This window comes from Lutzomyia longipalpis, chromosome 1, assembly GCF_024334085.1.
Source record: "Lutzomyia longipalpis isolate SR_M1_2022 chromosome 1, ASM2433408v1".
Lineage (NCBI taxonomy): Eukaryota > Metazoa > Arthropoda > Insecta > Diptera > Psychodidae > Lutzomyia > Lutzomyia longipalpis.
The window spans coordinates 47,258,695-47,274,135 of record NC_074707.1 but is presented as its reverse complement, the minus strand read 5'-3'; the positions used below and the strand labels follow the sequence as shown (position 1 = coordinate 47,274,135).

General features: G+C 38.5%; 4 protein-coding genes across 6 annotated transcripts in view; 2 read left to right on the top strand and 2 right to left on the bottom strand.

Annotated features, from left to right (window-relative positions):
* Nucleotides 1-15,441, top strand: part of LOC129787900 (mitochondrial-processing peptidase subunit beta) — a gene marked incomplete at its 5' end in the record, with an annotated part of 132,804 nt that overhangs the window by 53,714 nt on the left and 63,649 nt on the right. The gene's annotated exons all lie outside the window — the stretch shown is intronic.
* On the bottom strand, nt 43-3,874 carry LOC129787881 (uncharacterized). The gene is made up of 5 exons (XM_055823706.1): nt 3,553-3,874; nt 3,365-3,466; nt 3,166-3,296; nt 2,901-3,093; nt 43-2,827 (listed from the first exon to the last, which is right to left on the bottom strand). Exons 1-5 carry the CDS (start codon nt 3,720-3,722, stop codon nt 121-123), a joined length of 3,303 nt encoding a protein of 1,100 aa, XP_055679681.1. The 5' UTR covers nt 3,723-3,874; the 3' UTR covers nt 43-120.
* LOC129787893 (uncharacterized) lies at nt 3,988-7,698 on the bottom strand. 3 transcript variants are annotated; one of them, XM_055823730.1, is made up of 6 exons: nt 7,289-7,654; nt 6,176-6,716; nt 5,295-6,107; nt 4,898-5,236; nt 4,805-4,837; nt 3,988-4,731 (listed from the first exon to the last, which is right to left on the bottom strand). In XM_055823730.1, the coding sequence occupies exons 2-6, from the start codon at nt 6,675-6,677 to the stop codon at nt 4,496-4,498; spliced, it is 1,923 nt and encodes a 640-aa protein (XP_055679705.1). In that variant the 5' UTR covers nt 6,678-6,716; nt 7,289-7,654; the 3' UTR covers nt 3,988-4,495. The 3 variants fall into 3 exon arrangements, with proteins under 3 accessions (XP_055679705.1, XP_055679704.1, XP_055679703.1); XM_055823729.1 differs by lacking the exon at nt 7,289-7,654 and adding an exon at nt 7,666-7,698 and having other exon boundaries at nt 4,805-5,236; XM_055823728.1 differs by having other exon boundaries at nt 4,805-5,236.
* LOC129787892 (patj homolog) lies at nt 10,815-15,174 on the top strand. The gene has a single exon (XM_055823727.1). It carries the CDS (start codon nt 12,048-12,050, stop codon nt 14,106-14,108), a length of 2,061 nt encoding a protein of 686 aa, XP_055679702.1. The 5' UTR covers nt 10,815-12,047; the 3' UTR covers nt 14,109-15,174.

Below are 15,441 nucleotides of genomic sequence, written 5' to 3'. Positions count from 1 at the left end.
ACCATTTAATAAAAAAAATCTAATAAATATTAAATTTTCATAGAATAAATTTTATTTTCTAATTATTCTAATTTTATAAAATGCAATAAATTATAAATTTTTATCTTAAAAATATCTAATTTAAGCAAATAAATTCCACCAGCTCATTATGTGGGAATTCATCATATTGATAAAATGATTTAGGGATTGATGAAGCTCCCCCATGTGCTCCTCTGCCATTGTAGTCTCCTCCACCTTCACAGCTTCAATGGGATCAGGCCCGTCTACTGATGCCTTAGTCTCCTTTGCACGTACATTGGGTAACATTGGAATAATCTTATTAGTTTTGAGAGCATCCTCGAGATCCTTAATAGCAATGGGAAGATCCTCCTCTTCGAGGCTCCAAGGAGAGCTACTTGGGGACCGTCTCAAGCGATGCTTCTTCAAGGCAAGCTTCGTTGGTAGCCATGGTACCAATCGATCCATAATCTGATAGAACTTCTTCCACGTAATGTACTTTACAGCTCTCTTAGCCAGCGAACGAATATCATCAATTGTATCATGAAGACATTCATTCTCCATTGCCACCGAGAGGATTTTGCATTGCTTCTTCATGTCCTTACTTTCACTCTGGATTGATTGCAAATGCGGATTAGTGTCTGAAGGAGTTTTCTTCAGGGTTCGTGGCAAAAAATTTAACATTTCATCGAAAGATGATCTCAAATTTTCAATTCTATTTACATTTGAGACACTCTCAGACTCCTCCAAGCTCATTGGGAAGAGATCCATGTCCAGGATGTTGCGTTTCCTGCCTTCCCTGTCGGTGAAGATTGATCTACGTCGTCGGTAGTGAATCTCATCGCGTGGCTGATCTTTGTCATCAATTGATGTTAATTCATAGCCAAGTTGGGCTAGAATTGACAGCTCATTGACATACTGATCCTTGGGAAAGTCCTTTGGTAGTAAATCCAATATTGGGATTGGTTTATGCCCCGATTGTTCAGGTTGTTCCATTTTTACATTTTCTTCCTTTGGCTCCTCCATTTGTTGGGTTTGGTCATTTCTATTCAGCTTTACGTGAACTTCCGGTTGACTCTCCGGTACATTTCGGGATAAAATATTTGTCACAATTTTCTGTGCAGCAATAGATGATGCTTCAGGCTGTGGCTGTTCAGAAGGATAGGACTCCACGGCATAAGCCATTTGATGTCCTTGCGGAGAAGCTGCCGTTGGGAAGACAAAACCTTGAGAAGCTTGCGTTAGAGCCGAAAGATCCTGATATGTTGCCTGACTAGCTTCCATTTGACCATCCGCGTAGGAATTTAAATAAATTGGCTGAGCATTCGCGTAAGATTGAACCTGAGGTGCTGCATATTCAAGGGGCTGCTGCTGTTGATTCCCACCCGAGAGGAAGGTAGCCGCTTCCGTTTCTGACAAACGATACGTCTGCCCTGGAAGTATTTGTCCCGTGAATGGAGATCCTTGATCAGCAAGATCTTCTTTGGTAGCGGGCAAGACGGAAATAGTCGGTTGACCGGTAAACATTGACTGCAACGGAAGGCCTCCCTGTGCTGCAAAGGACTGAGGAGCAGGATAGCTCTCCTGCACGGCGTAAGATTGAGCAGGATAATTTTCCTGCACAGCGTAGGATTGAACAGGAATACCTCCCTGTGCATGAGGAGTTTGAACTGAGTAACTACTCTGGGCAGAGAATTGTGGCTTTTGCTGCTTCTGCATTGTTTGGTACTTTTTCGGCTGCATCTTCTTCTGTGGTTTTGCAAAATTAACCGGAAGTGCACTTTGTTCTTCAAAATATTGAGCAAACATTTCCGGAGTCAATTGAATGGGATTCTCCTGTACATTCCTACCTCCCGGAGAAGCTGCAAACATCATGGGATTCTGGTACGCAGAATATCCTTTGGTGTTGTATCCGGAAACTGGAACAATTTGTGGAGTCTGAGCAACTGGTGGGATTGTCGGGATCTCACGGATTTTCTTGTTGAAAAGCCCAATAATTTGTTTCAATTTATTCGGAACATGTCGTTTCTGCGGGAAGAGAGGTCGAAGTCCCCGCCGTGCTCGCTTGAGTGTCTCTCCGGCTTTCTGCGCAGGCATGGCCATCTCCTGGATGAGTTCCTGAAGGAGCTTTGACATTGATGAATCAACAGGTTGCCTGCTTTTTGGCTTCAACTTAAGATCCTCAATTTCAGTGCAAATTGTTGCATTAGCACCGGGAATTTCCCAGAAAGCAACTGACCTCGGGGGCACGGTCAAGCAGAGCATTTCATCCGGAGTTAGCTTTTCCAGATCCACCGATGCAGTGTGGGCAGAGGTACCATTCAGTAGGTGATTATTGAGATAAATTCGATCATTTTCAGGACGCAAAACGACTTCCTTAATCATTTTTCCGAGCTTCAATTCAGGGAATTTTGCTTTGACTTTTAGAGACTTTTCCGCAGTATTAACTGCCATCAAAACCACACCTTTGGGGTATTCCTTGGAGCACTGAGCGTGAATTTTCCCCGATGATTCCTCTCCCATTGGTTTAACATTAAGGACAATGGGGCCCATTAGTTTATGATAAATCTCATCAATGTGATCAGCAAAGTTTTTGTAGAGAAAATCCGTCCTACCGACGGTCCGAAATACATTGGAAAATCCTCTATTTGCCATCTCTCCCAGCTCTTCTGCCCATCTTAATCCCTCGGAGACGCACTGCTTATCACATTTACGAAGATCATTGGATCTCAGTGAATGGCGACGATAAGTTGCACTTACTGGTAGAAAGGATTCGTCCACAAGGTACATCATTGATGGTGATAAAGATGCTGCAGAAGAATTAAGGCGTCTGCAACAACAAAGTAATTTTATTAATTGATCTTCAAACTGATCGTGAGTTTTCTTTTAATTATTCAACTCACTGCTTCCAGTTGAATGAAGCCACGTAGTTCCTGGCTAATTTGGTATAAATTTTAACATCCGGAAGAGGAAGAGTCTCCATGAGATCACCTCCAATTAGTTCCCAGGAGTTGTTAAACTTCTTAAATGCATCAATCATGAAGCGGAATGTCGAAAGATCATCCGTGTAGGTGAACATATCTTCCTCATAGAGATCTTAAATAAATAATAAATTATTTTAATTCCATTATGAATGACAAAAATCTCAAGAATTCATTGGAAACTGACCTGTCCCAAGTTGGAAAATGCAATTCTTCACATTGAGATTGTTTATTTTTTGTAGAAGTTTCAGGTGCTGACGAGGCTCCCATTCATTTGCTTTGTAATTCAACACAATAATAGGCACAATTTTTGATGACCTGGAATTTAATAAGAATTTTCTAGGAAGTAAAAATATTTCCACAAAAGCTGCTTCAAAAACATTTACTTTACAAGATCATGAACTGCTGGAAGGGATTCATAGTTGGGAGGCATGTCCAGCCCATGAATTTTCACGTAGATTTTCTCTCTTGTCTCAGATGAAATACTTCTGTAAATTATTAAATCACAAAAAAAATCATCACAATAGCACTTTAAAGGAAATTTTGAAAGAAAAAATCCTTTTTAATCCTTTACCTAAGCCCCTCCAAACATTTCTCATATCTCAAGCACGGCAATTCAATTGAATATCCAATAAAATCATAATCCACAACACTCAATGCCTTTTTGGTATTAACTTGGTGCACATTTTCCTCCCCATGGGAAATACTGAGAAGGAAAAATCCAACAGTCCAAAAGAGGATCATCACTTCACCACTAAATGATTCACTCACAACCACTTGCAATTGGAAACTGAGGGAACATTGAACATGACGTTGGTTTTATTGCCAGAAATTCTTGTGCTAATTCTTGCAAATTTTTTATGCTTTGTGCACATAAAGAGTTCCTAAAACACACACCAAAAATGCTTATATATGTAGCAAAAGAAAAGCATCAGCAGTTTTGGCTGAAAGTTGGTGGCAAAAAAAAAACTCACAGCTATTGCATTTTGATAAAAAAAAAATATTAATTTTAAGATAGATTCTGATATAAATGTTTTTTTTTTCTTACAATTCTTCAGTTATAAAATTGTTGGGTATTTCTTCTTTAATCGGGGGTTTGAAGGAAAATTCCTTTTTGAGGGATCGTTAACACTTGGAGGACAAAACTGGTAATCTCTGCCAATCCGACTTTTTTTTAAATCGCAATAGATTAAAATCTGTAGGCGACTTCAATTACTAGAAGTACTCCAAATGAAAATCTGGAAAAACATTTTCTTGTTAATAGAAAATTAAGCTCAATGTTTGATGTTAGAAATTCGTGTCCCCCAAGTATTAAAGATCTTTCTGGATGTTTCCTGGAGCAATAAATTCTTTATTTTTTTTTATTAGAACAACAATAGAACTATTAAAAAATATAATGTGTCAAAATCTTACATTTTTTTTAAAGTTTTTAGAAAAGAAAATAAAAGATTTTTATCAGAATCGACCTTTTATTTGCAATATTCCTGAGATTATTTTTTTTTCTAAAAATAAATATTTCAACATTCTTGTATATTTTTTATAACAATTACTAATAATTTAAAAAGGCCTAGAATATAGAGAGATCCTGTTGAATAGAGGATTGTCCCCATGTTAACATTGTGAATGTTACAAGCAAATCCCTCACACAGGACACATGATGGATCAGCATCGTCATAACATCTAGAGTCTGGTTCCATTGAATATTTGCATCCACGTCGAATAAAAGACGTAATTCTTCCATCAACAATTTTCTCTAAAAAATCACAAAACATTTCTCAGTTTTCTTATTTAATTTTCACATTAATTAAAGAGACAAGGCTACTCACCGAGGCGAATACTGTAACAACCAGAATCTTGAGCTGCAAAGTAATCATCCTGTTTACAATCTCTTGGCAAAATTTCTTTCGGTTTATCCATACATTCTTCTCTATAATCCCCATCATCGGTATTAGAGCTACACTGAATACACGGAACGAGTCTTTCTTCAAATCTATTGTGATGGTTGCAATGACGATTGTTGCATATTAGGCACTCATGTATATTACAAAATTTTCCTCCAGTACATCCACGAAAAATGTTAAATTCTTGATTGTAGGGATTGATATCGAACCCAACGTAGCATTGTTCTCTTCTACCAACTTCCAATTCTCCGCTGCATGGTGTGGATTTTATTCCAGGTTGATAGTAAGCGCAGTCTGAGGTGAGACTTCCTTGGCACTGATGACACCAAAGCCTTTCACTTGATTCCTCAATATTCACTGAAAATTATAATTTTTAATTATTAATTTTAATATAAAAAAATTGTTAATTTTCTACCTTCGGTGTTGCAAGAGTTTCCTTTGCATATTTTGCATTCCTCCCCCGCAGGACAATTTTCAATAAATTCCATTGCTCCAGCTCCTATGCAACCCCTCTGAATCCCTCCATCTCTTCTCTTGTGAAAGTAACATCCACCATTCTCGTATTCATGAACAAATGGGCACATTTGTACGAAGAAATGTGGTGTTGTGGCACATTTTGGATCTGTTGCAGTATCACAGATTGCACAACGTTCCCTTATTGTCTGATTAATGTTGCAGTGATCTTCAAGGCATGTGGTGCAGTTTCTCTTTTCATTTTCGCAAATGTCAACTAAATATGGATTCTCCGACAAACAGCCACGAATTGTTACCAATGAAAATTCTTTAAATATTATAAAGCATTGATCTTCAACAATTCCTTCAGGGAGTCTTCCAACGCATTTCTTGGAGGAATTAATTGTTTGCAAGAAATGGCAACTTTCATGTTGCGATGAATCGCATTTAATACACGATAAGGCAGAACAAACATGAAGAAGTTTTAGAATACTAATAACTATCAGTAATATTTTAAAGTTGTTGTGATTTTTAGCACATAGAAAGAAGCTCAATAAAATTATAAAAACGTTAGAAAAGAGCTTTCCACTTGAATTAGGACTATGTATATTGCATCCATCCTCCATACATTGAATACAGCTGCTATCATTGCTATCATAGCATCGAGAATCCCCATATGCTCTAAAGAAATAGAGGCAGTTACGTTCAATATAGGAAACTTTCTCTTCGTCATACGTTTGTGTGGATAGCAAGGTTTTCTTCTTGATAGTTTCATCTACAATTAAATTACATAAGTTTTTACATTAATTAAAATTTAAACAATAAATCTAATTCTTCACAAACCTATAATTCTGCTGTAACATCCTTTGTACTTGAAATTCGCATATTTCATGCTGACGCAGTCAGTAGGTGGAAGTTCTTCGGGTTTATCCTTGCATTTGGGATGAAACATTTCACTTTCAGCAAAAGAATTACATTGAATGCACTTTCCTCTTGCTACAGCCCATGAATTACAATCGTTGTGTTTACATATAGTACAGGTATGCTGATAGCAAAAGTTATCTGTTATACATCCCCGATGGACAGTTCCATTAACTACGCTAACGTAGCATTTCCTGAAGTCATCATCATCATTGACAGAAGGACATTCAATGGAAGATGAATTATTGGTTAGGTAGTAAGCGCATTCACTTTGTAAATCTCCAGTGCAATGATGGCAGTGAATTCTCCATGGATCATTTGTAATATTTGACTCTTTTGCTGATCTTGTGACGGTTAAATCTTTTGTAAGAAAGCTCTTTTGCAAAAGCAGCAGAAAGATGATCAAAGAAAAAAGTTTCTCCATATTCTGGATGAATATTTGAAGATCTATCGTATTTGGGATCTATAAAAAGATCACTGAAATTAGTAATTTATACCTAATTTACCTAAAAGTAAAAGCCTTTGAAAGAGATTTTAATTAATATTTTTAAACTAAAATGGCTTCGTATACTTCTAATTAAAAGAAAAAATATTATAAAGATGTCGAGTCTAATAATTTTTTTTCTTTTCCTTTCTAATTACTTAGAAGTTCTAGAAAAAAAATTGACAGATGTTTTTAAATTGTTCTGGTTTCATGGGTTGTTCACAAAATTGTTTTTTTTTTGTGAAGGTCCCTGGAAAGGCAATTTTCCTTCAAAATCCCGATTAAAGAAAGAAATAAAATGTCAAATTTTTTTAAGATTTTTCCCATAGAAAATCAAAAATCTTATAATTGACGAATGCTAAGGAAATAAAAGAAAAAAAATTATCAGCATCCAACCCATAAACTCAAATTTCATTTCTTTCTATCTCTCATCGTTTACTACACATATGTATGTATATGTTGGACTCTTTCTGCACAGAAGAGAAGCAAACAATATCTAAGCGTTTATGTATAGTAAAATGTATTTTTAGCAAACTTTCTCAAAATACAACCTTGAATTAATCAAATTTTCCTTTGCATAAGCATTTTATTCTTTGCCCAAAAAAATATTTTGGACTGGAAAAGCTTCTATTACGCCGCATTTTTCTCATTTTACTTTTTTCTTATGTTTTGCTTTACGTGTATGAGTTTTCATAGTAAAGAAAACAGAGAAAACTCGCCGTTTGAGGAAATGAATAAAATTCACTTGATAAACTTTAATAGAGGAATAAAATTAGTAGAAATTAAGATAAAATTTAGTATAAACTTTATCCCATTCCCTTTCACTACCACAATTTTTACAAGATTTTAATGGAATAATTTACTCTGGTAGATAATAATTCAGGAATAATTTATTGATATAAATTTTCCTTTACTTGATGAAACTCACTTGATTTTGTGACTACGTGCTGACTTTTTCCGCGCATATGTACTTCGAATCTATGTGTGGAAGAGGAATATGCGAAAGCGACATCTCGTAATTTTATGTCTTTAAATTCATAAAAGGTCAACGGTTAAAGGTCTACATTCTGGACTTTCCGTTATTATACATTTTTACAAGAAATCGAACAAAGATTTCTTTTATACCTCCTACGAAAAATCTTTACATTGAGCGACTAAAACAATAAATTCCCCTAGTTTAGGTGTTTGATTTAGAATTTTTATTAACTCTCTCGTCAATAATCCTTTACAAAATGTTAAAAGCCAACATAGAATTTAATTATATTTAATTGAATTAAATAATTAATTTATAAAGGGCACAGAAAAAGGAATTTTTATTTAACTCATGCGAAATTCCTTCGATAAATTTATTTTACAACACTTTTAATTTAATTCAAAATAAAATAACTCCTCAATGCAAATTAAATACCTAATAAAAATAAAAATTGAATTAAATAATACAAAAAAAATCATAAATATAAAATAAATATGAAACTTAATATAAATGGGCTGTCCTGAAGGAAAAGAACTTCGGTCACCCGCGAGCCACGTTGAGAGCGAACAAAGTGAACAGCCTAAAATATCGTGTCGCCCCTTTGGAAACTCCCCACCCACGTGCTACATTTTCAAAATATATGAGAGCATGAAATTATTTTATCGATTAAAACAGGGTAGACACCCCCACGGGCAGGACAAACAAACCCCTTTGCCGGTTTGATCGATACTCTTTCACACTGTGTCCACTCAACAACAACATTGGCCAGCAACACCAACTCTACGGTGTTGGACGGAAAATTCTTTTCTTGTGGGTGACGCTTAGTCAGTAGTTTTACTGGCCAGTTGCCACGGAGAAGTTGCTTTGTCCCTTTTTATTTCATTCAATTTTTTTGTGTGTGTGGAAATTGTGATTTTCATTTGTCTCTCAGTCAGAAGAGGAAGAAATTAAAAGCATCTGTAGGTAATAATAATAATAATGGCAAAGACACCCAAAACTATGGTGGAATTAATAAATGAGACAGCTGAGGAGGATGAGGAAGAAATTGCGGAAGATCTCGCATCTGTGGCAACGACGTCGGAAAAATCTGAAAAGTCTGAGAAATCGATAAAATCGGAAAAATCTTCAAATTATTCTGCTGTTGAAATTTCCAATGGAAGGGAAAGTGCAAAGGAAAAGTCCTCAGGGGCATCAGAGGCATCGAGTGCAGTGAAAGAAGAGGAAAATGGGCATGTCAACGAGAACGGCATGAATGGACAGGAGGAAGACTATGAGAATGAAACGTTTGAGTATGAATCGAATTTTGAAGTGGAAATACGGAGTACACCCCCAAGCAATCTACCCGATGGTGTTCACCTTTTCAACGTGAGTCTCCTCAATTCCGCCCTCGATGGTATTTCTTTTCCGCCCATGCGACGGAGACCTTTCAAGAACGGCACCCGCCAGAGCTACACCTTCACCAATGACCAAATGTGGGAGATTGAGCGACAAAATCGTCACATTATGGAGAGAATATTTCACCCATCAGGCTCCGGTTTGTCCCTCAGAGCAAGTGTGAGTTTTCCCATCATTGTGTGCGCGAAAGTAATTAATTAATTAATGCAAATTTCTCATGGCAGGAACATCAATCAAATTCAAGAACTGCAAGTGCAGCCATCAACCGAAAGAAGCGTGATCGCCAAATTCAGCTGGATAATCAAGTTTTACATCGAAAACTCGAAGCAATTAAATCGAGAAGACCAAAATAAAGGATTCTTTACATATTTTTATAAGAAAAATAAAAATATTTCTAATTAAGGAAATAAATGGAAACATTCTCTTTTCCTTGAAAAAGGACTTTCTTGACAATTTATTCTGCAACATAAATCAATACAAATAGCGCATTGAAGGATATTCTTCTTCTAAAATTTATTCCAAATATTGAAAATCAATTTCGCAGAAGGACTTTTATGTTTAACTAAGGGAAAATTCCCAAGAAAACTCCTTGTCTTTTGTGTGCATTTCTTAGAAAAGTCCTTTATGATGGAAACTCAATAAATTCCTCAACACTTCCCACCCCCTCAAACGGGAAAGTTTTATTAGTTTACAGAGTGTTTCGTGGAAATGATAAATTTGCACTTGAAACTTTCAAAAGCTCCACGTGTGCAACAAGTTATGTGTACACTGTCATACCCAATCAACACACAGGATGGGATTTTTTTACACACCCACACCGTGAAGAAAAGAAAATCTCTTTGAGAATTTATTAAGAAAAAAAATCATTTTCTGAAGGGAAAAATGCGTAACAAATCATGAAAGGATTATGCAAAAGCTCACAAAAGGTGATGAACTTTTGTGATGAAAGAGAAAGAAAAAAAAAGAAAGAAAAAGAGGTTTATTTATGCGAAAATCCTTGGGGGAAAAGGTCAATAAATAAACGCATAATAATACACAAAACCACAAATAATTTAGCCAGAGGAAGGGAATTTCAAAGACTCAAAATTTTTTGTAAATCGTTAAACTTTTATTCTTGATTTTCTCACAATTTGCGTGGGATTTCCAGGAAATTACAAAGAGATTAAACAGAAAGAAAAATGTTTGAGATTGTGCGGGAGCTTTGTAAGGTGGAAAAATCAAACTGACACCCTCAGCTGGTCAACCCTGAAGCGATATATTTTATGTTGCGAATTCGCAATTGGAGAAGGCATGAAAGCTCGAATTTGTGGGATGTGCGTCATGGAAATTTGCGCAGTGTTTCCACAGCTTTTTCCCAAATGGAAAACCCAAACAATATTTTGGCGATTCCATCTCTTTCGGCTAAGCATCGACATGGCAACCAAATGTGTACACTTGCCGTAGCATAGAGCATAATGGCGGTGGTGTGGCGCACAGGGGGTGCCCCTATGTTGCGCGCGGTTTTCCCCTGTACGACCACCATGAAGAGCTGCCAGGATGGGTGGGTGTGTGGGTGAAACACGAGGAAAATTGTGTGGAAAAGTCGGTGAAAGAGAAGGAAAACAGTGGGAAAGTGGAAAAAAGAAGTTGGTGGTGAATGTCAGAAGTGGGAGATGGCATATTAGAACACAACGATTTGTGGAGTAAACGCAGTGCAGACACGGAAGGAGCTGCTTCGTGGTTAAATTTTTAGTGTCAGATTTTTTTTTCTGAAGAAAAAAGACCAAATTTTGTGACAAAAAGTAGAGAAGGAAGTTGAGAGAGAAGGATTTGCAGTGAAAATCATTTTTTACTGTGCACACCTTCGCAGTTTGGTTTGTGTGTGGAGTTATGGTGGAAATGAACAATCCGGAGAACCCTACTTCTGAAGTAGTCGCGTAGGCACTTTTACTGACCATCGGAAAGGGTGTTAAAAAACTCCCTTATCCCAACGTACCCCCTTTCACACACACACAAAGGGACAAAGTGTTCCAATTGTTGTGTGAAAAACCAAAAAAGGAAAACTGTGAAAGTTTTTGGTAGTGAAAAGTTGGAAAATGAATGAAAACTTGACAATACTACTGACAAATTATGAGGGTGTCTCGAGGTAGCAAGTTTTGAGAAATACAATACAATATAGTTTTAACAAGGAGTTATATAATTAAATAGGAGTCAAGAACATCCCCCTTGGAGCTCTTTATTGATCCTCATTCGTGGAAACACTATATCAAAACTGGGTTAGTATTTTATATAAATGTGGAAACATCGGGAGCTTCCACACTAATCAACTACCTACATATATATACATATAGCCTCATTTCATCAAGCCTTTTTCACCTTGAATGTATACGGTGCTTATGCCCTGAAGGAAACGTAAGGATCTCTCTCTCTCTATCTCTAAACTAACTACGGAAACATTGAAATACGGAAGAGAATAATGTGAAAAAAAAAATCCTGCGATACCCTCCACCATTGATGATGTGAAATAAATCGCTTCCGGCTTCGAATCAGTTGGAAAGTAGAGACCAAAAGAAAACTAAAAGTGTGACAATATATAGTCAAGCTAGGATAACCGAAATATCCGTAAGAGGAGTGTTGGTGGTGGATATTGGTACAAGTTTTATACGATACATGACTCTTTTTGGTGCTTTCGTCCTTTTCCGTGGACCTCCCATGACAACAGCTTGTGTGAAAAATTAAAGAGAAAACTGTGCGGGCGCTGTTGCTTCGCTATAATATCCTTTGTCCTCGCCTCGCACAGAATTTAATAAAAGTGTGTGTGTGTGTGGGAAATTTCAATGAGGGCACTGCTGTGATAAAAGCACAAGAGTAACTTTCTTGGAGGTTTTTACGAAATTAGATGATAAGTGTAGTGATTTGCCACGGGGGAGGCGATCACTTGGTGAGATAGAGTCCAAGAAGCGATGGTTCTCAGCACCGAGTGGTCCCAAGTGGAGGTAATTGATTTAATTAACGACGGTCACTCTTCCGGGTTAGGCTTTATGTTGGTGGGTGGACGCAGTACAGGTGTGGTTATTAAAGCACTAATCCCGGGTGGTGCGGCAGAACGCGACGGTCGTCTTCAGTGTGGGGATCACGTTCTGCAAATTGGCGACGTCAACCTCCGTGGCTTTAGTTCGGAGCAAGTTGCAACGGTGCTACGGCAAACTGGGCCACAGGTACGTCTCATTGTGGCACGTCCTGTGGAACCATCATCCCCGGACTACCAATCACTCGCCACAAACGCACCAATCATTCCCACGAAGCTGCTCTCAGACCCCGAGGAGCTCGAAAGGCAGCTTCTCCAGACAGCCGGTTACACGCAAGCGGCCCTTCTCGCTGCCGCTGCCGCCTCCCCCACGGCTACAGCTCTCGTGGAGGGACTCGAGGCCACGGTTGAGGTAATCGCCGTGGTCCCAGAGACGGCTAGCAGCGGTGGTGAGAGTGTCCGTAAGTCCAGCTACGTTTCACCGTCGACCGCCACTGCGCCACCGCTGCATCTTCCCTCACCGCCACCGCTACCCGATTCCTCACCACCCGCCCTTATCACAGACTACCTTGATCTACCCGAAACGGAGACGTACCAGGTGGAGCTGCGGAAGAATGTGTATGGTCTCGGGATAACGGTGGCGGGCTACGTTTGCGAAGAAGAGGATCTTTCTGGGATCTTCGTGAAGAGTATAATTGAGGGAAGTGCCGCTGAGATGAGTGGTAAGATCCAAATAAATGATCGCATTGTGGCTGTCGATGGGAAATCCCTCAGTGGTGTTACGAATCATCAGGCTGTTGAAATTCTACGAAATACCGATATTGCTGTCAATTTAACACTCGAGCGCTTCCTCCGTGGTCGCAAGTACGAGCACCTGCAGCTGGCACTCACGGAGCCACAGCCACCAACACCACCCTCAAATCCACCCCCATCGAATCCCACATCACCATCAATCACCGTTCTACCGTGGATGCCACCAACGGATGATGCAGGTGGGGATGTGGACAGTATCATCAGCATCGATCGAGATCCAAATGTCATTGAGCCCGAATTGGAATCCAACACGACGGTTGATTCGAATATTTTTGGCATTGAGAATGGACGAGCATCAGATGATTCCGAAGCTACCCCCACACCTACACCTAGCTGCGATTCCGCCACAAAACGATGGAGTAATGAACTTCCCGACCTTAAAATTGTCGTGGCACATATCAATAAGCTCTCAGGCCTGGGGATCAGCCTTGAGGGTACAGTGGAAGTTGAAGGTGGTGTTGAGATGCGACCGCATCACTACATAAGATCTATCCTGGAGGAAGGACCCGTTGGCCGTGATGGGACGCTCAAACCAGGAGATGAACTACTTCAAGTCAACGAACATCGACTCCAGGGATTAAAGCATACGGATGTTGTGAAAGTTTTGAAGGAGCTTCCGTCTACGGTAAAGCTAGTTTGTGCTCGCAGCCACAAACCACCGTCTGTGATTAACACATCTCAGAGCCCAGAAGCTTTTGAGGCGCGCAGTATTCTCGCCGGGGGCTTGCAGAGTCTGCAGAATCTTCTCACAAAAGCCCAATCTGAGAGTTCCCTGTACACATCCAGTACGGCAACACTTACGGATCAGCAGCGGTCCAAAAGTGTGGAACAAGTGTCGGGATTAGCTCTGTGGAGTACCGAAGTGCTATACATTGACATTGAGAAGACGGAGCGTGGCTTCGGGTTCTCCATTCTTGACTATCAGGATCCCCTTGATCCCGATGGAACTGTGATTGTGGTACGTGGCCTGATACCTGGCGGTTCAGCCGAGGTGACAAACCTCATCTTCCCGGGCGATCGTCTCGTCTCCGTCGCGGATCACCAACTCCACGGTCGAACACTGGACGAAGCGGTGAGTATCCTCAAGGGTATGCCCACCGGCATCATTCGCATCGGACTGTGTCGTCCACTCTCCACCTCCGACAACAATGTTTCCTCCGCGGCGGAGACACCGACCACATAGCTAGACATAATAGAAATATTTTTCGAACTAGACATTTGAGATTTGATTAAGATTCTAATTACTAATGCAATTAATCAGCGATGCTTATTACATTCATTTTCACCCTATATATTCACCACCAACAAATTACAAATTTAATATTTAAACTGCGTAAGTTCATTCACAAGCTGCTTCCTTGTGCGATACAAAAGCATAGCGCAAGATATGGGGAATGGGGAAGATGGTGCTGCAAAATTGAGCGCGTTCTTGCTGAAGGATTTAGGTGAGACTTGAGGTAAAAGCTGGCTCGCATTAAAGGTACATTTATATAGGCAGGCACACACAGCCCTCCTCTTAGAGAGCGGTCCCATTGCTTTAAAAACACCCGCCACAATCTCCTTTGAACTTTCTGGGCGAATGAAGAGACAAACAAGGGGATGATAACTAGACAATTCACCGAGACACGCAATTTAGAATTTTCTTCCTCAAAATCATCCCAAGCAGTATGCTCGCACAAGAACGTGCAAAATGGCACCAGATTTCACGTCATCAACACTTTGTATATTTACATACATAATAGCAACATTTAAAAGATTATATTCTTACCAGAAGTCAGATTCTTATCCTTCTTGTGCGCGGAAGAAAATTCTCTGTGAGACTTTCTTTTTATGTCTCTTTAAAATGTTATTTTCTCTCCGATATAATTTTGTAGGAGATGCCCTTCTGTTCTATTGACCATTTAAATTTATAATATTCTGATGAAATTGGTTTTAGAATGGATTCCAGAAGATACTTAAATAGGGAATATTCTGATAGTAATCTTTTCTTTGCTTTTATAATAACTTAAAAGTTATTGTAAGATTTTGACAGATGTTGTTTTTAAATTGCTCTATTGTCATTCTATAGAAAAAAATTAAAGAATTTGTTGTTCCAGAAATCAGTCAAAAAAAAAAACTTTAAAGAGTTCTGGAAAAGTAATTTTCCTTCCAAACCGATTAAAGAAAGAAAAAAAAATGCCAAAATCTTTAAAGATTTTTCCCAGAATACTATTTTTTTTTATAACTGACGATTTACAAGAAAAAGAAAAGATTTCTATCAGAATCTACATACCATAGTTGAAGTAAAGTCTTTGAAGCTGTACAGAATATTCCTAGATGCATATAGGCAAATATTTTCTGTTTAAATTAAAGCATAATTTGCAAGGATTTAAAATAAATGAATAAAAAACATTTAAATAATTCTAGAACAATTTTCCCTAAAACTCTTTTTTTTTGCAAAACAACATTAAATCCAGAATCTTTTCACTTTGAAAATCTTTTTGATAACTTTGAAAGCATAAAAAGTCTTTTTTTTA